Source organism: Penicillium alfredii (genome assembly GCF_028826965.1).
Source record: "Penicillium alfredii strain IBT 34128 chromosome Unknown utg000011l_segment0_segment0, whole genome shotgun sequence".
Classification (NCBI taxonomy): Eukaryota; Fungi; Ascomycota; class Eurotiomycetes; order Eurotiales; family Aspergillaceae; genus Penicillium; species Penicillium alfredii.
In genome coordinates, this window is record NW_026622708.1 from 2009309 (window position 1) to 2028650 (window position 19342).

At 51.5% G+C, this 19342-nt stretch overlaps 8 protein-coding genes across 8 annotated transcripts; 7 read left to right on the forward strand and 1 right to left on the reverse strand.

The window, feature by feature from the left end:
• Positions 1-249: 249 nt before the first annotated feature.
• Positions 250-2541, forward strand: NUU61_009168 (protein phosphatase 2A structural subunit TPD3; the record flags this gene model as incomplete). Its single annotated transcript, XM_056659693.1, has 9 exons — positions 250-312; positions 372-477; positions 538-689; positions 744-1235; positions 1288-1402; positions 1460-1604; positions 1657-1757; positions 1814-2151; positions 2203-2541. The coding sequence occupies 9 exons, from the start codon at positions 250-252 to the stop codon at positions 2539-2541; spliced, it is 1851 nt and encodes a 616-aa protein (XP_056507986.1).
• Positions 2542-3115: 574 nt separating this feature from the next.
• Positions 3116-4094, forward strand: NUU61_009169 (putative metalloreductase Fre8; the record flags this gene model as incomplete). Its single annotated transcript, XM_056659694.1, has 2 exons — positions 3116-3428; positions 3514-4094. 2 exons carry the CDS (start codon positions 3116-3118, stop codon positions 4092-4094), a joined length of 894 nt encoding a protein of 297 aa, XP_056507987.1.
• Positions 4095-4680: 586 nt separating this feature from the next.
• NUU61_009170 (putative capsule-associated protein CAP1) lies at positions 4681-6528 on the forward strand (the record flags this gene model as incomplete). Its single annotated transcript, XM_056659695.1, has 2 exons — positions 4681-6410; positions 6477-6528. The coding sequence occupies 2 exons, from the start codon at positions 4681-4683 to the stop codon at positions 6526-6528; spliced, it is 1782 nt and encodes a 593-aa protein (XP_056507988.1).
• A 959-nt stretch (positions 6529-7487) lies between these two features.
• Positions 7488-9079, forward strand: NUU61_009171 (alpha/beta fold hydrolase; the record flags this gene model as incomplete). The annotated part of the gene is made up of 3 exons (XM_056659696.1): positions 7488-7635; positions 7706-8184; positions 8267-9079. The coding sequence occupies 3 exons, from the start codon at positions 7488-7490 to the stop codon at positions 9077-9079; spliced, it is 1440 nt and encodes a 479-aa protein (XP_056507989.1).
• Positions 9080-9782: 703 nt separating this feature from the next.
• Positions 9783-12330, forward strand: NUU61_009172 (uncharacterized protein; the record flags this gene model as incomplete). Its single annotated transcript, XM_056659697.1, has 6 exons — positions 9783-9815; positions 9884-9911; positions 9976-10082; positions 10166-10750; positions 10806-11440; positions 11496-12330. 6 exons carry the CDS (start codon positions 9783-9785, stop codon positions 12328-12330), a joined length of 2223 nt encoding a protein of 740 aa, XP_056507990.1.
• A 455-nt stretch (positions 12331-12785) lies between these two features.
• On the forward strand, positions 12786-14372 carry NUU61_009173 (uncharacterized protein; the record flags this gene model as incomplete). The annotated part of the gene is made up of 1 exon (XM_056659698.1): positions 12786-14372. The coding sequence occupies one exon, from the start codon at positions 12786-12788 to the stop codon at positions 14370-14372; it is 1587 nt and encodes a 528-aa protein (XP_056507991.1).
• A 369-nt stretch (positions 14373-14741) lies between these two features.
• Positions 14742-15708, reverse strand: NUU61_009174 (putative cysteine dioxygenase Cdo1; the record flags this gene model as incomplete). The annotated part of the gene is made up of 5 exons (XM_056659699.1): positions 14742-14872; positions 14959-15016; positions 15075-15212; positions 15280-15351; positions 15445-15708. 5 exons carry the CDS (start codon positions 15706-15708, stop codon positions 14742-14744), a joined length of 663 nt encoding a protein of 220 aa, XP_056507992.1.
• Positions 15709-16165: 457 nt separating this feature from the next.
• Positions 16166-17761, forward strand: NUU61_009175 (GTP-binding protein RBG1; the record flags this gene model as incomplete). The annotated part of the gene is made up of 9 exons (XM_056659700.1): positions 16166-16186; positions 16269-16332; positions 16398-16475; positions 16537-16573; positions 16640-16710; positions 16761-17098; positions 17151-17507; positions 17565-17685; positions 17742-17761. 9 exons carry the CDS (start codon positions 16166-16168, stop codon positions 17759-17761), a joined length of 1107 nt encoding a protein of 368 aa, XP_056507993.1.
• Between the last annotated feature and the right edge of the window lie 1581 nt (positions 17762-19342).

A 19342-nucleotide genomic window follows, 5' to 3' on the forward strand; every position in this document is an offset into this window, starting at 1 on the left:
GGATCTCTACCACTCATCCCCTTCCCACTCCCACCTCTGCTCGCGCGACAGTCGAATCTAATCCCCATTTCGGTCAGACGTCACAGTTATCCTTGAGTTCATGACCGCACTCCCGATCTCATTCGATCGCCAATAATCCGATTTCGCTGGGTGTCGGGTCAAAAACCACCGCCCGATACCAACCCTTTCTTGACGGGCTGTGCCCATTTGTGTTGATCGATTTTAAACGACTTAATTGAAAAATCCACGATGGAGGCTCAAAACGAAAATGATGAGCTTTACCCCATCGCTGTGCTCATCGATGAGTTGAAGGTACGATGGTGCACCACCCCTCCAGGCGTGTGAACCAAGCTCACCTCGAAATTTCACAGCACGATGATGTCCTCCTCAGACTCAATGCCATTCACCGCCTATCTACGATCGCTCTGGCCCTGGGACCTGAGAGAACCCGGGAGGAGCTGATCCCTTTCCTTGATGGTCAATTCCCCTCCCCTCTCCGCGCACTTGGACCTGTCTAATCTGTTGGTTCCTCAATAGACTCCGTGGAGGACGAAGATGAAGTTTTGACTGCCTTGAGCGAGGAGCTGGGAAACTTTACAGAGTATGTCGGAGGTCCGGAATTTGGGCACGTTCTTCTCTCCCCGCTGGAGAATTTGGCAGCCATCGAAGAGCCCTTGGTCAGGGAAAAGGTAGGTTTTCTGCAGTCTGTCGGGATCGGGTGCAGTGCTGATCGTATGCATTAGGCCGTCGAGTCCCTCAACAAGGTCGCGGAGCAGTTGTCAGAGAGCCAAACCGAGGAACACCTGGTTCCCCTCGTCCTCCGCCTCTCCAAAGCAGACTGGTTCACCTCCAAGGTCTCGGCGACGGGACTGTACTCCACACCATACCGGAAAACTCCTCTCCCACTTCAACAGAGCCTCCGTCAACATTTCGGTGCGTTGGTGCACGATGAAACCCCGATGGTGCGGAGACAGGCGGCGAACAACTTGGCCAAGTTCGTGAAGGAAATGCAGACACAAGTCATTATCGATGAAATGATACCCCTCTTCCAATATCTGGCTGGCGACGACCAAGACAGCGTGCGCCTGCTGACGGTGGATATCCTTATCTCGATCGCGGAGGAAATTCCCAAGGAACAGCAGCCCAGCCACGGTGTCTTGTTGACATCGCTGCGTAACCTCTTCGAGGACAAGAGCTGGAGAGTCAGATATATGGTTGCCGATCGATACGAAAAGGTACGTGGTTTATCTTTTGATCGGTGCACTCGTGTTAATCTCTTGGGTATAGATCGCCAAAGCCGTGCATGAGGAGGTGATCACCCGCGACATGGTGCCTGCATTTGTCAAGCTCCTGAAAGATACCGAGGCCGAGGTCCGCACTGCGGTCGCTGGCCAGATTCCCGGTATGCTTTCATTCAATTTTCGCAAATCTGATGTGTGTATTAACCTTTTGTGACTAGGTTTCTGTGGTTTAATCGATCGCGACACCCTGCTTAATGAGATCATGACCAGCATTGAGGACCTTGTCTCCGACCCCTCCCAGCACGTTCGGGCTGCCCTGGGCACTCAGATCAGTGGCCTCGCACCCATCTTGGGCAAGGACGAGTAAGTTGTAATGCCAAGTCGGACGACTACATGTTGCTCACCATCGTTGCAGGACTATCGCTCACCTTCTTCCGATGTTCCTTCAAATGCTCAAGGACGAGTTTCCCGATGTCCGTCTGCACATCATCTCAAAGCTGGAGCTTGTGAACAAAGGTATGAATTCGCGAACCTTTGCGATCCCCTGCGTCATATCTCTAACTCCACCCAAGTTATCGGAATCGACCTCCTGTCCCAGTCGCTACTTCCTGCAATCGTTCAACTGGCCGAGGACAAGCAGTGGCGTGTGCGTCTCGCCATCATCGAATATATCCCCCTCCTCGCCAGTCAGTTGGGAGTCAAGTTCTTTGACGAGCAATTGAGCGATCTCTGCATGGGATGGCTGGGTGATACTGTTTTCTCGATCCGAGAAGCAGCCACCCAGAATTTGAGAAAGCTGACGGAAGTATTCGGTGTGGAGTGGTCGAAAGAATCCATTATCCCGAAGGTTGTGGCCATGGGACAACACCCTAACTACCTGTACAGGATGACGACGTGCTTTGCTGTTTCGGTGAGCTTCTTCTGTTTCGCACGCATGGAAATTTCATACTAACATTTACAGACTCTCGCGCCCGTAGTGACCCTGGACATCATTGAGAGCTCCATCCTTCCTATTTTGGACCGACTGGTGACGGATGATATCCCGAACATCCGCTTCAATGTTGCCAAATCTTATGCCGTCCTTATTGACACACTGCGCCGTTTGCCCGCCGATAAGACTCTGACTGAGGTCGAGAAGTCGGGCGAAACCGTCACGCCGTCCCCCAAAAGCCAGGATCTAATCCAGCAACGAGTCGTGCCGAGTCTGGAAAAACTGCAGGCCGATGACGATGTTGATGTTCGATACTTTGCTACGACTGCTGGCAGCAACCAAGATGAGGCCATGCAGACTTCACCGTGAACTTGTCTATGAACTTCGGTGGCTCGTATCGTCTGCCCCTTCCGGACGAATACATATTCTCTGTGTGCCAAAGGGGCACGACATCCGCATGATACGGGAGATAAGGGCATTCCGTCAGCTTAGAGAATAGCTAGCATCCGACGGAGATGATGTGTTTTTGTGGCGTTTTTTAATGTAGAGGTTTTGATCCATACAGTTCCCTGACCCTAGCTACAAAAGCAAACGCGCCAGTATGAATATGTTGATGTGTTGCATTAAAAAACTTGTAGCTCGCGTGGACGAGTCGCGAGGCTTCATTTGTCAGCGATTCTGGGGTCGAAAACACCACCTAACTTTACCTTCCTTGAACACCCCAAGGCCTTTCAAGGGGGTACACAGCAGATCGGGTTTGCTTTATTCTAAAAGAACTGCTCTCTGCAATGCTTGATTTTCCCTCAATTTGCACGCTTCTCTGTCTGCTTCCTAATCGAACCTTTGACATCTCCGACGCCCAGTAGAAAGCCAACCAGGCAGGTTCGCCTGGATATGTTAATTGTCTTGAGTTTTCAAACTGATCTCTAAGAACAGTCTCAACATGTCCTTCCCGTGGCCATATCATTTTATCTCTCTTTCTGAAGACGAGAAACTGCGCCGCCGTGAGCTGCTCGATCTTCGCGGTTTCTATGCGCAATGGTCCATCATTCTGGCAATTATTGCCATTCGAATCTATAGAGCCCTGGCAAAAGCACCGGCCAATTCATCCAGTGCATCTGGACAGCGCTGTGGGCCAATTTCGTCGTGGGACCGGCCCCTTGTCTCTGGATGGATCGAAACTCGACGGCATTATCTTGTCTGCGGTCTTTGGCTACTGTGGCTATTGAGTCTTTCGGTGTGGAATAGCGGTGATGGTATGATTCTTTCTTATATTTTGCTCTATCCTGTTTTGCGTCGATTATATGCAGCTTGGAACAGCCAATTGACGTCTCCTGCTAGACTACCTCCACGTCACCAAAGCAATGGGTCATGTCGCCTTGTCCCAAGTGCCCCTGCAAGTCCTTATGTCCCCAGCAGGATACATCTCAACCTCCAACCCGGCTGCCCCGTCACTCATCTCGCTCTTCACTTCGATCTCTCAGCCCGTTCTAACGCCCTACCACCGTCTCTTCGGCCGTCTGGTCGTTGCAACTCTTCTCGTCGGGCACGCCGCCCTTTATCTGTTGTTTTTTGTACAGTCAAGCCACCCGGCCTATGGGTCATTGCTTGCCAAGCGAGTCCGGGATTTTGATGTACAATGCGGCTTACTTGCGCTCTCATCTGCGGCATTTCTCTTGCTCTTCGCCCGACCGCGTGGTGCTGTACCCAAGACAAGGTTCCAGGCATGGTTGCCAGCAGGTTCTATCCATGAACGGAGGCGGTTGTTCTATTCAGGGCATTTGTTGTTGGTGGTGGTTTTGTGTGTTGCGGCTTATTACCATGTAGTGCAGGCCCGGTTTTATATGCTTCAGACTCTAGGGGCTTCCATGCTCAATGGGGTGTGGTCTTGGATAATGGTGCGACGGGGCAAGCGGGTATAATATTGATATTGTATACTCGATGGCGTGTTGCCTTGCCGTATGTATAGTTTAGCAGCTTGAGGTATAGATCGTGGATCGAATATTTATCTGATGAGTTATATACCTTGGTTAAACTCGGAGCTCCACAAATGATACTTCCTAAATATTCTACATAGATGCCTTAATTTGTCGATGTTACTCTTTATGCCTAACTCTGTAGCTATTAATCGTTCAGACATTGGCAGTATCCATGGATTTACTTCCTGGTGAACCACTGCGCTGCGTCGACGTAAAGACAGTTCGCCTCTTGCCAGTGGGATCTAGGGGAAAAACAAAAATATGAACCTTCAAATCCCTTAACTAAATAACAATAATTGGAATGCCAAACTACACCTCGATGTTTGCGGCTATGCGCTGTAGGGCGGTTCTGTCTTGGCAAGTATCGCAGGCCCGCTAATAAGAGAGCCAGTTGGCCCTGGCTCGTGGAGACCTGGAGATCCCTCGACTCTTCTGACAGCCAACTTTTTCTTTCCTTTCCCTCTCCCTTTCCCTTCCTTTCTCTTTTGTTTTCTTTTAAGCGCTCCTGTTCCATGCTCCCGATGGCAGGATGCGAGTCCAACGGTTGACCATCTTGCTTGCGATCGCCGCCTTCGCGTTCTTGTCCTTGCTGTTGCTGCGACCCTCGGAAGTCCCCGAGGAGCCAGTAGTCCTGCCTCCCCCCGAGCCGATCAAGCACCCCAAGCTCCATCCCGGTCAGAAAACATTCCCTCCCGAGAAGGAACACCCGATCTCGCGCTTGATCGAGACTGCGGGGGAGCAGTTCGAGCATGCACGCAAACGACAGTCGAAGACCCTCGCCGAGGCGGTGCAGGAATACAAGCGTCGCTACAAAATGCACCCACCGCCGCATTTCGACAAGTGGTTCGAGTTCGCCAAGTCGAGGGATGTGCAGCTTATCGACGAGTTCGACTCCATCTACGACTCCCTGTTGCCGTTCTGGGGCCTAAAGCCCCAGACGATTCGCGAACGCGCGCGGGAGACGCTGGGTTTTGAGAACTCGGTGATTGGGGTCTTGATTCGAGACGGCAAAGTGTCGATGACGGGCGGGGGTGGTGATGGGGATAAATGGCAGCGAGACGCCACGGCGGGCATGGTCGAGGATTTTGTGAAATACTTGCCGGACATGGATCTGGTGTTCAACACTCACGACGAGCCACGCGTGATTGTCCCCAGTGAAGATCTCCAGCGGCTGGTGCAGACGGCCAAAGATTATATCATTCCGGCGGCGTTCAAGAAACAAAACCCGATAAGGACTTGGTCCCCTCGCCCTTCGGATCTCAACAAAGGCGACCGCTTCGAAGAGGTGCGCACCACCCGTTTCAACCGCTTTGCACACCAGCCTACCTGGACGCATTCCCGCATCTCTTGCCCCCTTGATAGCTCCGCTCGCTCGCTCGACGAGGATTCCCCGGACAACTCCGATTCCTATGCCTACGGTGAGCTAGGATTCATCTACAACACCTCGGCCTTCTCCGATATCTGCAATACCCCTTCTCTCCGCTACAGCTATGGATTCTTTGACCGGCCCAATGCCTTCGATATTGTTCATGATTTATTCCCTGTCTTTTCGCAGAGTAAGATCTCCAGCTTCCAGGACATCTTATACCCGAGTCCCTGGTACTGGGTGAAAAAGGTCCCGTACGAGAAGAACAAGGATGTGCCTTGGGACTCCAAGTCAAGCAAAATGTACTGGCGTGGCTCCACCACAGGCGGATTCTCGCGAGCGGGTGGCTGGCGACGTCAGCACCGACAGCAGTTTGTTGACGCGGCCAACTCGTTGGACTCAACCAAGATTATGACCCGACAGGCCGACAAGACCTGGATCTCGCAGGAGGTCCGCCGGGAGACTTTCCGCGACGTCTTTGACGTCAAGTTCACCTATATCGGCCAGTGCGACCCGGATGATTGCCATGCGCAGACCGAGTACTTTGGCGTAGTGGAACCAGCTGGGCAGCAGGATGCCTGGAATCACAAGTACCTGGTGGATGTGGACGGCAACGCCTTCAGCGGACGGTACCACGCGTTCCTGCTAAGTAATAGCTTTGTCTACAAGATCGCCATTTTCCGTGAATGGCACGATGAATGGTTGAAGCCGTGGGTTCACTATGTTCCTCTCAGCCTGCAAGGCCACGAGCACGTGGAGAGCATGCGCTATTTTTTATCCGAAGACGAGGGCAAGAAGGCCGCGCCCCGGATTGCGGCTCAGGGCCAACGCTGGGCGCAGAAAGTCCTGCGAGAAGAGGACCTGGAGGTTTGGTTCTTCCGACTACTACTCGAGTAAGTTGATCCATGGATAGCATTGCTCTTTTGATAGGGTGCTCATGCTAATGATTGCCATTTCAGATATGGACGTTTGGTGGACGACAACCGAGACCAACTCGGCTTCTCTCTCTAATCAGGCCAGCCTCACTTCTTATTATAATGATGGCGTCCTGTACATACTCTAATTTCTGCTTCCCGCATTCGACTCGCTGAGCCTCTTATTTGCAGTTCAGATTCATGCGGGACTCGACGAGATCACGGCTTGTTTTGCGTTGTATTTTGTTTTGGCTTGTGTGCTCCTCTGTACCCCTTGTAAATACCCCCCCCTCTCACTTGATTCTCTATTTTGTCCTGCTAGACCGGTTTGGCGGCTCTAAAATGATACCTATATCTGACTGCATGTGGAGAAGATCCTGGCGTTTTCTGGGCGGGGGAGCCTATCTGTGGACGAGAACTGTTGGAAACACTGGACATGGATCCGCCTTTGGGACCTAAATACTTGTTAAGCCCATAATAAGTAGTTTTCAAGTACCAGGCGAATACATGTCTACGCATTGGAACCAACAATCTACTTGTCTGTGGAGGCAACCAAGATACTTACTTGGGAAGTACCATAGTAGGCCAAACATCCGAATTCTTGCAAAGACATGGTACCCACATATTAGAAACAGAAGATTATACTGTACCTATAGAGGACACCACATAACAATAGATGGCCTGCCAAGTGAAGCTGATCATGATATGATATAGTTTAAGCCGCGACCTGGACCCCGCTGTAGAATTGACTATCAACTTAACAAAACCTATTCAGCCCCCTAATTCCATCATGGGCTAAATATTTAAAGGATCCAAAATTCACTCAGAGATACATAAGTACTCAATAGAGTAAAGGCAACTTCATCTCTTAACACTTTGGGGGCCACATTGTATGCGCTGACTAATTTCCATGACGCGCCCTGGCCGTTGGAACCGGAGCCCACGGGAGCTTTTGATATTTGATAGGCTTGGACTCTTGCTTATTTCCAACCCTCGCACTTATTTCTACTTTGCTCTTCCACCAATTTACTTCCATGGGTGAATAGTGGTTTCACCATGGCAAGTTTCCTAGCCCGTACCTTCACCGCGACGCTCGCCTTTGCCTATGGGCTCTTCAACTTGATTCTCTATGGATGCATAGCATGCAAGAGGGGCACTTTTTTCAAACGCTCAACGGAGAAAGAGAAGTTGGAACTGCAGCTTGGTGAGTTAATGCTGTCAACAATAACCTCATCTATCTTTTCAAATCACTAATCAAGAATCGAGGCACATAGCCCAGGATCGTCTCTGGAACCTTTCCAAGGACTTTTCTGGCCTCTCCCACCACATCCTGACTCTGCGCAGTGGCTTCAAGTTTCACTTTGTCAGCAACCATGCTCCTGGCTCACCAGAAGTCCAGAAGTCCAGCAAGCCCCTGGTCATCTTCATCCATGGCTTCCCTGATAGCTGGGCCATGTGGCGCCATCTGATCAGCTCCTCTGCTTTGCAAGATGCTGCAGCTCTGGTTGCCGTGGATCTTCCTGGCTTCGGGGCTTCTGACAGCTTGGATAAATATTCGGCAACCAACGTGCTGGAGCAGCTGACCGAGTTCATTGTGACCATCCGCGCTCAGTATGGCGTGGACGATGGAAACGAGAGCAATAAGAAGCGGACTATCGTTGCTGCCCATGACTGGGGTTGTGTCCTGGCCATGCGGCTGGCAGCCGAAGCCCCGTCGCTGGCCGATCGATTCATGCTGAGCAACGGACCCTTGGTACGTCGGAGATGATTGCCCTGGAAATGAAAAAAGAAGGGCAGACGAACTGCACGGCATTAGCTAATGCTTCTGTTTTCAGGTACACATGGTCATGTCTAACATCCAACGACTGGTATCGTCTGCGCGGAAGATGTTCAACACGGCGCTGCGATCCCCACTTCAGTCACGCACTCCGTTGCTTCAAGCCTTCCGAACCCTCGGCCCCCTGTTCCGCCAGATCAGTCTGTCTGGATACATCTTTGCCATGCAGCTGCCCCCACCGTTTGTGGAGTACTTCCTGACAGGAGGAAACTACTCGTTCATTAAGGAAATCCACAAAGGCTCCTACGGCCAGGCCGAGTTCACTCCCCGCGATGCAGCCGAATGCATGGCAACCTCAATGGGCCCCTCAGCCGCCGAGCTCGAGACCCAGACGGTGGACGGCGAGACCTACCCGACCGTTCTGCAGGCCCAGCACCCCTTCGCGCGCGCCCTGCACATGGCGAGCTACTACCGCGACGACACGAGCGTTGCGCGCTGGCGGAAATCCGTCGAGACTGTCGCCAGCCTGCACGGGCTTGCGGGCGGCGATGAGCTGCGTCGCTCGAGCAGCGGGGCCGGCATGTTTGACGAAGGCGCTCCGGGTGTGCTCAAGGCCAGCGCGACTGTGTTCTGGGGTCAGAAGGACATTGCGCTGAACCGTCAAATCTGTCTTGATGGCATGGCCGATTACCTGGTTCCAAATAGCCAGGTGGTGCTGCTTCCTCGGTCGGGTCATTGGACTCCGGTCGAGGAGGCGAGCCGCGCCGCGTGGGAGAAGGCTATTCAGTGGGCTATTGGTGGTGAGCAGGGCGACATTGAAGCGGCTGTCCGGGTGGCGTATCCGGATGCGAAGGTGACAGTGCGCAAGTGAGCCTTGGAAGATCCCTGGAAAGTTCTCGGGAAGATGAAGTGGTTGAGTGGTGAATGAGAACCAGCGCGGATCTATTGCGAGTTTTCTTGTCTGTACGACTGGCAGCGCTTGGCGCTCCTTTGGACCTCAAATCAATACCAAGTCTACAAGAGCCTATTAGTATTCCTAGCATACTAGTATACTCGTAAGAACTACTGTTTCACGCTAAAAAGTCGAGATATCCATGGAAGATTGTCGGGCACTAAATTCGGAGTGGAGTGAGGGGGGACCTTTCCCCGCGACAGCTCCTTGTCTTCTCCACTTATTGCTCTTCCTCCTTCTTCCACTTCTTCTTCCTTCTTCATCTTAACAAGCTCAAGCTTCAATATCCAAGCTCTCTGAGCTGGTTTTTCGCTCTTGCGCAACCCCTGATTGCCACACTGACCAACCTCCCCCTCGCACAACCTCCGGGCGCGATGCAGCGGTGAAATCGTTTTCGTCCTCTCGAACCTGCGGTCCGGTCCAGGTACCACAGTCTTTGTGCTTGCCTGTTGGCGCCGGTCCGAACTGTCATCGAAAAACAGTCGGAGACTACTGGATAAATATACTCGTCTCGCCGTTGTTTTTGTTGTTTTGTTGTCTCTTTTTCTTGATCCGTAAACCTTCAGGGGGATATCCTTTGTTTTCTTTTTGTTTTTGTTCTAGCTGAGGGTATACCAGCGTGATGGCCTCCGAGCGAGATGCGGTTTACTGCACGGTTCGTTGCTCCCCCCCTTTTTGCTTTCCCCACTGGGTCCAGGATTTGAGTACTGATGATAATCGCAGCTTCTCTTGAGTGATGATTACCTACCGGGTAAACGACAATCTTTTTTTTTCTGTCATTCTATTGCTGGTCTGATTGTTCGAGCTTCGTCTAGGTGCCGTGGTCCTGGCCCATTCCTTGCGTGACAATGGCACGAAAGCAAAGCTAGTTGCTCTGATTACTCCGGACACGCTACAGTCGGCCACGATCGGTGAGCTAAGGGTGTGTTTTTCTTCGTTGAGCTTCGTGTTCCACGGAGATAGCCATTTTGGTAGCTGACTCGAACTAACATTTTCTTTATCAAGACCGTCTACGACGAGCTCGTCCCCGTGTGCTCGATTGTGAATGGCACACCAGCAAATTTGTGGCTTATGGAGCGCCCAGATCTAATTGCCACATTCACCAAGGTCGAGCTCTGGCGCCTGACACAATATTCGCGGATTGTATACATTGACTGTGATGTCGTGGCCTTGCGAGCGCCCGACGAGCTCCTCTCTTTGGAGACAGATTTCGCCGCCGCGCCAGATGTCGGCTGGCCAGACTGTTTCAACAGCGGCGTGATGGTTTTCCGCCCGAATCTGCAGGACTACTACGCCTTGAAAGCCCTCGCTGAACGCGGCATCAGCTTCGACGGCGCCGACCAGGGCTTGCTGAACATGCACTTCCGGAACTGGCATAGGTTAAGCTTCACGTATAATTGCACTCCCAGTGCCAACTACCAGTATATTCCCGCATACAGACATTTTCAGAGTACCATCAGTCTCATCCACTTCATTGGATCCCAGAAGCCGTGGAATTTGCCTCGGCAGGTGGTCCCGTTAGAATCGCCCTACAACCAGCTGCTGGGCCGCTGGTGGGCTATCTATGACAAACACTATAGCCCGCCTTTTGTAAGGTTCCTTGGTGACTGGAAAAATGGCTTCCGCTGATTTTTTTTTTGATCAGGTATCCACCTCCCAGCCTTGGAGCGGTCCGTCCCCACTGGGTGGGCATGATATATCCGCTTTCGAGGCCCCGACGGAACCCATTCTAAGCTATCCAGTCCAAACTCATCAAGCCCAAGATGAGGATTTTGCACCTCAACACCAACGATGGCCTGAACCTCATCATGTTCATGTCGATGAGAGTGGCTCTGTGAGATTTCATTACGAAGAGGCTCAGCAAGATGAACATGTGCCGGCCCTTGTATCTGCAGTTAGCCAACCATCGGATACCTCAAGACCACAACCACAGCACTATGAAGAGCCTCACAATCATTACCCAACACATCACGCAGCTTCTTCGGTTGAAGTCCCGGTACTCAGCGTGGTCCCGCGGTATGTACGCGGAGAAGAGCATGTCTCGACTTACATCCCGCCTTTGCCTCATCAACCAGCACCAATATCCCATGCACCGCAGCCAAAAGAAACCCATCAAATGCCTCCGACACATCCTGCGCCCAGCGACAGTGAACGTCATATTCACCAACCACAACCCGTGGCACCTATACCTCCAATAAACGAGCCACATCAGCAGGCTCCCTGGCCGGAACCAGAGACCCCAGCCTTCGAAGCACCCAAAGTAGAATGGGATGCCTCACGGTGAGAGCCTCGGTGTTTTATCAATTCCTGGATGTCAGCTGCTAATACTTCACAGGGAGCCTCCGCCACTGAATTCAAAGCCAGAGGGGATCAGCTTGCAACAGAAGACATACATCATGTCGGAAGACCCGAATTTATTCCAACCTCCTCCGTCGTATCCAGAGGCACCGAAAAACATGTATTACCAAGTTCCCGAGACCAAGCCCGAGCCAACCAAAGTCACTCAGGTGTTTCCCTGGGAGCACCGGGCTCCCAAACCCACTCGTATCTTTGCCGACGAGCACCCTGTTCCAGAACCGTCGCCTCAGGACGAGCCTGTATCATCACCGCCTGCTCAGCCTGTGCCTACTCAGGCATTGTATACTCGAGCACCGTATGAACCACCAACAGCCTCATGGGAATCATACACCCGATCCAACGCCTGGGACGAAGACCCCCAGATCCAGCGCTACATCGAGTCTATACAGCAAGCGCGGTGCGCACGAACACAGGTGATTTCGGGATCAAGCACCTCAAGCACCAGCTCTCATCCATCTGTACCATCATCGACCTCCACCGTCACAGGCCCTCCATCTGGAATCCGACCAAGCATCAAGCTCACCGACTTCCCTACTGAAGTTGAACGTCCCAGTCTGCCTGTCACGCCGGCGCCCATCCGGCGCCCCGCCGACGGAGGCACAAATGACGGCAACGATGCCTCTCATGGCGCCCTCCCTGTTGCAGAAGGTGTTCCGAGCCAAGAGGATTGGGTGGGTATCACAGTTGATGTGTTTTCTCACCTCCTCCGAGCAACGTACTTACTGTGGGAGTCCACAGAATCCCCTGGCTCGGCTCGAAGAGCTCCGTCGCCGGCAGTCCGAGGTCTTGGAGATCCCGCAGCGATTGCTTGATCGGCTTTCTTCTTTGTCGGGTCCATCTTCTGGGTCTGGTTCTGAGGGGACTCGAAGGGAGGGAAATGAATGAAGCGGTAAGCCATCCGTGGATGATTATTTATAGTGTTCAGATATTATTAATGCTAAAGGGGTGATGATTGGGACTGTATAAGGGTATGTTTGTTTTGAAGCCTTGAAGATACTGTTGCAGCATGAGCTAGAATTAAGTTTCTGTTATTCATATGTTTGAGAGCATTTGTTTTGGTTTTTTGGATTCCCAGAAATATTTGCGAAGTAGATGAGCTGGGAGATACGCCCAACAACCAGTCAATGCTCAAAACATGCCAAGCCAAGATATGTCAACACCGCCACAGTCCCCGAGTCACCAAAGAGCGGGACCTTAATTTGACAGCCTCGCTTATCTCAAGAAGACAGATACATAATACATCTTCCACATTAGAGTCTGTCAGGTCATGTCACAGGTCTTCCGCAAAGACCAAGCGGCTCCCCAGATCCCCGACGCGCATGCGTGGGTCATCGCCCCGCAACTCTTTACTCCGGCACGCAGCAGCGAGGACGAGATCCAAGTTCCCGACCCGCGTGTCTTTTTGGGGGTCGCGGCGCCGCCGTGCTATTTTGCTGTTGTTGCGCCCAGTATTAGTGATATACTGCGCGCTAGGCTGCTGTATCCGGTGCCGAGCCAGCTGGCGGTGCATTTGTGTTTGGTGGAATGTTTTTTGAGATTGAGAGAGGAGGTATTGGGTGCTGGGAATGATGGACAGGTTGATAGGGATCCGCCGAGGGAATACGGAAAAGAGAGAGAGAAAAAGACAGAGAAAGAGGAACAGGAAGGGAAAACATCTAATCAGAGTCATCTCTCTCCACACCATAAATGGGATCTGTTCGTCAAGACAGCCGTCACTCGGTTCGACCGCTGGTGGCTCAAAATCAACAATATCATCCAACATGCAAAGATATACACGGGGTCTACCCCGTCACCGATTCTCACCACGCTCTCCAAGGACTATCTTCCTCCCCTGGACGTGCTCCTGGTATGGTACAGCTACATGCTGCAGCCATCGTACGCACGCGACTGCGAAGAACACGAGAAACCAAATGCGCTCAAGCTCGCCTTTCCATGGTCCAGTCTACACGGAGTCATTGATCCCAAGACCCTGGAATATAAACTGCCATCAGCTGCAAAGACATTATTCCGGACGATGACATCGCAACCTGCAGATTTGCCCTGGGATCTACCCATGGATTCTACATCTACATTCATGTCCCCAGACCCAGATACCGACCCAGGAAAAGACCCAGTCCCGTCACTCACCAACCACGAATATACCGTGGACCTCGAATGGGCAGTCCACGACCAAACCCCCTTTTTCGAAGAAACCCACCAATACAACTGGCTGCGCTCCCCGAGCTGCACGGAGTCCCTCGAGCGGTGCATCGAGCGCTACAAGCAATTCCTGTTTGTGGCGGGCCTTCCAGAGGCTAAAAGCGAGCACCTGGATCCCGCGTGGGATGTTGGTCTTGCGTTGAGGACGCATCAGCTGTATCCGCGCAATTTCCAGAGCTTTGTGCTTGAGTTTCTGGGTGGGGATATTCGGTGCATTCGGGATCCGCCTCCTCTGAAGAAAGAGGAAGAGGCGTTGTCTAAGAACTCGGCTGATGCTGCGAGCGAGCTCTTTGGGAGGCATTTTGGGACGGTCTTTCGGTGTTGCTTTTGTTGGGCTTGTGAGTGTCTCAGAAGTGCTGTTGCTGGGAACAGCAGCAGCAGCAGCAACAATAATACCACGGCTGCGTTCCCGTCGAGTCTCTCGGACAAGCAGACCATTCAGATCCGGAAAACTCTTGGTCTTTATCTGGCTATTGAGCGGGCCCGCCAGAAGGGCGAGCGCCTTCCTCGTCCACTAGATCGAAAACCCCAAGATAAGAACGAGAAAAATGTGGACCGCCTTGCTGAGTATCAGCGCTGTGGGCGCTGGTCTATTCGGCAAACGTTGTCTGAGGTTTTGAGGCAGGTTGGTACGGTGCCAAAGCAATATGGCTGACATTGGCATGTATTGCCGGCAGTATTGAACCTCTCCGCGGGTATATATTCTGTTATGAATAATGAATGACTATCGCGCGAAGGAACTGTTCAGGTTAATGATAATGCCTACGATTGTTTATTGAGTCATGAGTAGTCATTCATAGAGATAATCATAGAAAAGTAGCAATAAACGTATCGCCTCGAAGCAATGGGTATCTCTCTTCCAACAGCCAAGAGCAATGCTAACTCGAGTGCAACGCTAGCTCATAGGGAATCCAAAGACAGAGCGGTAAATGACCAGGTGTGGTCTGTCCAGACGGAGCTGAATAGGCGGGGAAGAATAAAGTACAGGATGATCAGAAAGAAAGCAAGCAAGGTAATTTCCAGGTTATTGTCCTCCGTCGTCGACGCGCTGACCCCGGAAAGAGTAGAAGTTGGTCTGTTTGATGTGCTTTGCCTTGCCAGTCTTTTCGTCATAGAGACAGAAGCCATAGTTGGCAGCATTGGGTGGTGTGTACACTAGTAAAATGTCAGTTCTGACTTAGAGCCCATTTTTGGACAGGGATAAGGACAGGCAACAAATGAATGGAAGTGGAGGCACTTACGGTGCAATGAAATAGCAACGTTGTTTGGGTCTGGATTGGATATACGGTGCAGACCGAGCTATAGATGTATTGGTTAGCTTTCTTTTAACTACCATCCGTGGGAAAGAAAAACAAACCTTGTCAGACATGTAGGTGACCTGGTTCTCACCATACACAGTTTGCTTGGTGATTTCTGGCGGGGAGGTTTGCCCGTGCTCGATCTTCTCTTCGTCGGGCCATGAGTAGAGAGTTTCTTGGAGTTTGCCTTTAAGGATCTGTATAAAGAGCACAAGGTCAGCCGGGATGTCCAAATAAAAGATACTTGAAATAACTCGAATTGACCTTCATGACGCAGTGTGCATTGGCGTGATCGTGGATGGCACTCCCCTTGCCTGGACTCCAGACGAGAATCAGCTAGAGATGTTTCATTAGCTTCAATAGATTCAAAACCTCTGAACATAGACTTATTGCAATAGCTTTGTAGCTCCAGACTCGCTAGTGGCTTACCAGATTACTTTTGCCGTTTCCCTCATCAATCAAGTTCCTAGTGTATGTCCTGCTGAGGTCTCCGAAGGCATATGGTCCCCATTCCCCCGACTTCGAAACATAGTCCTCCATGAACCTCTGGATTTTCACCGGGTCGACATCCTCCGAGTCGAGGCCCGAGCTCGGGCCCAAGGCCGCACTGAGGTCTTGCACAAGCTTCTCAAAAGCATCGGGGACTTTCTCGGGGTCCACGGGCGAGCCGGACCCGTTTTGAAGGTATGGCATGTCGGACTCTCTTTCTCTTTGCTATCGGAACACAGGCTTGGAGAAGGGAACTGTGTCGGGAACGAAAGCGTGGTTTCTGTACAAAATAGCCTAGCTCTCCGTGACGAGACTGTGGCAAGGTCAGTCGAGGCACACCACACTATTGATCATCGAATCGTGAAATGGCGAGATTTGGACCAGCGCCGCGCCGATAAGCGATAATGATTATGGCCTCAGGTGTCACTTATGACATAATTTGTGGCCTTAGGCCTGCACCCCGCCGTGACTAAGAAATTGAGTGCCACAACGAACTTGAAGTCAAAGATTGTTTCTCCGCAACTCACCTCTTTTTCTCGGCGTGTTCTCTCCCTCTCGTTTGCACTGCGAGGGAGTCGATTTTTAGCATTTGTCGCTTGTGTTTTAACCTTTTTTCTCCTCTTCTTTGTTTTCCCTTTGCGTGTCGTGCGAAGCCGTCAAAATGTCGACCACTATTGAAAAGGTTAGTGCGGTGACCTGTACCAATTCTTTCGCGCAGGCTGGCATTAGTAGACAACGACTAACATGTTATATTTTGGAAATAGATCAAGGAGATTGAGTCCGAGATGGCTCGGACTCAGAAGAACAAGAACACCTCCTTCCACTTGGGTATGCGCGCAGAGGCCGACTCGGATTGTTGGACTATGGAAAGGCAGCGCTGACAAGCGATGCAGGACAACTGAAGGCGAAGCTTGCGAAGCTCAAGCGAGAGCTTCTGACCCCAACTGGCGGTGGTGGCGGAGGCGGCGGTGGTGAGTGCCTTAGCCCTAATTTCGGTACACTGGCGCGGTTGCTAACATTCGACTTTCGCAGCCGGCTTCGACGTTGCGCGTACGGGTGTTGCGAGTGTGTAGGTCATACCCTGCCAATGGAATGAAATCGACGCATAGGACAATGCTCACGAAATGCGCTGCAGTGGATTCATCGGTTTTCCATCCGTTGGCAAGAGTACATTGATGAGTCGATTGACCGGACAACATTCGGAAGGTTCGTGCAAGCTCTTTTCTGTTGGCGGCAATTTCTGACAGTGCCTATAGCTGCGGCCTACGAGTTCACGACCCTCACGACGGTGCCCGGACAAGTGATGTACAACGGCGCCAAGATCCAGATTCTCGACCTTCCGGGTATTATCCAGGGTGCCAAAGATGGCAAGGGTCGTGGTCGCCAGGTCATTGCAGTGGCCAAGACTTGTAACCTCATTTTTATCGTCCTGGATGTGAACAAGCCCTTGGTGGACAAGCGAGTCATTGAGACTGAGTTGGAGGGCTTCGGAATCCGGATCAACAAGCAGCCCCCCAACATCCTGTTCAAGAAGAAGGACAAGGGTGGCATTGCAATCACCAGCACTGTCCCTTTGACTCATATCACACCAGAGGTCAGTTGTGTCTGAAGTTTAGGATAGTGCAAGATTGCTGACCTTCAAGCAGGAAGTCAAAGCTGTGATGAACGAATACAAGATCTCATCTTGCGACATTTCCATCCGATGCGACGCAACCATCGACGACCTCATTGATGTTCTCGAGGCCAAGAGTCGCAGTTATATCCCTGTCATTTATGCGCTGAACAAGATCGACGCCATCTCCATCGAGGAGCTGGATCTTCTGTACCGGATTCCCAACGCGTGCCCGATCAGTTCTGAGCATGGGTGGAATATTGACGAGCTGTTGGAGATGATGTGGGAGAAGCTCAACCTGCGCAGAATCTACACGAAGCCCAAGGGGAAAGCACCCGACTACACAGCACCGGTTGTGCTTCGTTCCTACGCATGCACCGTCGAGGACTTTGTATGACCTGCCCTCCTGTGCCCGAATATGCCATGAGTGCATGCTAACATTGCGCAGTGTAACTCCATCCACCGAACGATCAAGGACCAATTCAAGCAAGCCATTGTCTATGGCCGCTCCGTCAAGCACCAACCGCAGCGAGTCGGTCTTTCGCACGAGCTTGCGGATGAGGATATTGGTGGGTGATCTTCCCAGGTCCGATGGTGCAATTTCAAAACTGACTGATGGCTGTAGTATCGATTGTCAAGCGATAAAGGATTTCACCCAAATCCTTGACCGTCACAGCCCGCGTGCGAAGCGGGGAGCTGGTCCAGGCCGTGCCGGTGGCAAGTGGTCTGTGCCAAGGTGGACTCCCCCTTTTTTGGGAGGAGAGATGCTGACAGGCACGGGGATCTGGATGATAGCTCTCTCTGTTAGGGACGCCACCGAATTCGGGCATGGTTGGACCGCAATAGTTCACGCACGGGTCAACTAAGCTCTCCTCGAATGTGGACTCGAGTCGCACAAGGGCTACATTGGCTAGGAGATTGATCAATGGGCTGTGAGCGAGCAGGACGTATGTGCCGCGCCTCTGCTTTACTGATGATTTTCGTTACCTTTTCCCGTGGTGCCGTGTTCAGACACAATATGTGTGATCTGACTCGGCAAGGGACTCGTTGAGTTGGAGACGTGCCTGAGGGAGTCGCATGGCGATCCCACGGCCCGTTCGAGACAAAACAGGCCATGGGCATTTGCGAAGGGCCTTGGCATGTGCATGTCTCTCTTTTTGTTCATTTGGCCATTGAAGCGACCGGTCCATATTGCAGTCCATATTGTTATGGGGATCTTTTGTTTCTGTTTTGATGATTCTAGCGTTTTCGAACCAAAAAAAAAGTTCTAGAACGAGGTCTTGGTGACGTCCTCAATCAAAAATCACGATGAATGGGTTCACGTTGTTTTTTTCTTTTCTTTGTCTTATTTGAACCTGTCCTGGGCCATGTGCGGTTCATGGCAATGGTTGCCAACGAGTCCGCAAGACCGGGGGACAGAAAGCCACAATCAACCTGGAGGGCTTGGAGTATGGGAAAGAAAATGCGACAATTCGCAGTCCCAGCCAATGAGTCCCCCGGTGTATAAGTGGGCTATGGGCTTATAGCAGTCAAACCAGGCACGCTTATCGGATCCCCAATGGCAATTCCCAACCGAGGACGCCTGCATTTGCGGTGCGAACGAGTGTATTCTATTGGCGACGCCGCCTCATTTTCGTCCCGTCCTGCACTATATCCTTGTATCCTTGTATATCCTTGCTATATTATTTTCTTCATTCTAGGTCATTGGCAATAGTTCTAGTCTGATGTCTGGTTCTTTGTCTTTTTCTCACTCATCGATGCATTATCTCGTTATTAGTATTAGTATTGTTATTGTTTATTGGCATCTTCTCACCCCTGTCCAAGGCTGAAAGTCTGGCCCCTTCAATCCTGTTTGCCCTCGTGTCGATCAGTCCTGAAGAAGGCTGTCATAATGGTTAGCCCAAGCTCCGAACTCGATAGCTTCGACGGGAAGAAAGGCAATCATGGTGTGCATGCCGCCTAAGATAATAATAATAATGATTTAATACATAATAGTAATACTAATAGTAATACTACTAATAATAATAAAAGGAGGGCAACGCAATCCACCGCATTGACCTACTGCTAATATACCTTCGGCAACGGTGATCATGATATAATTTTCTCTGATTTCCTGCGTATCGCCGTACCCACGAGAGCTCTGGATGGTGGCATACTATAACTCTTAGCGCCAGGGAGGGGCTGCCTGAATTCTCGCTTCTTCCGATACGGTCAGATCTTCCATGG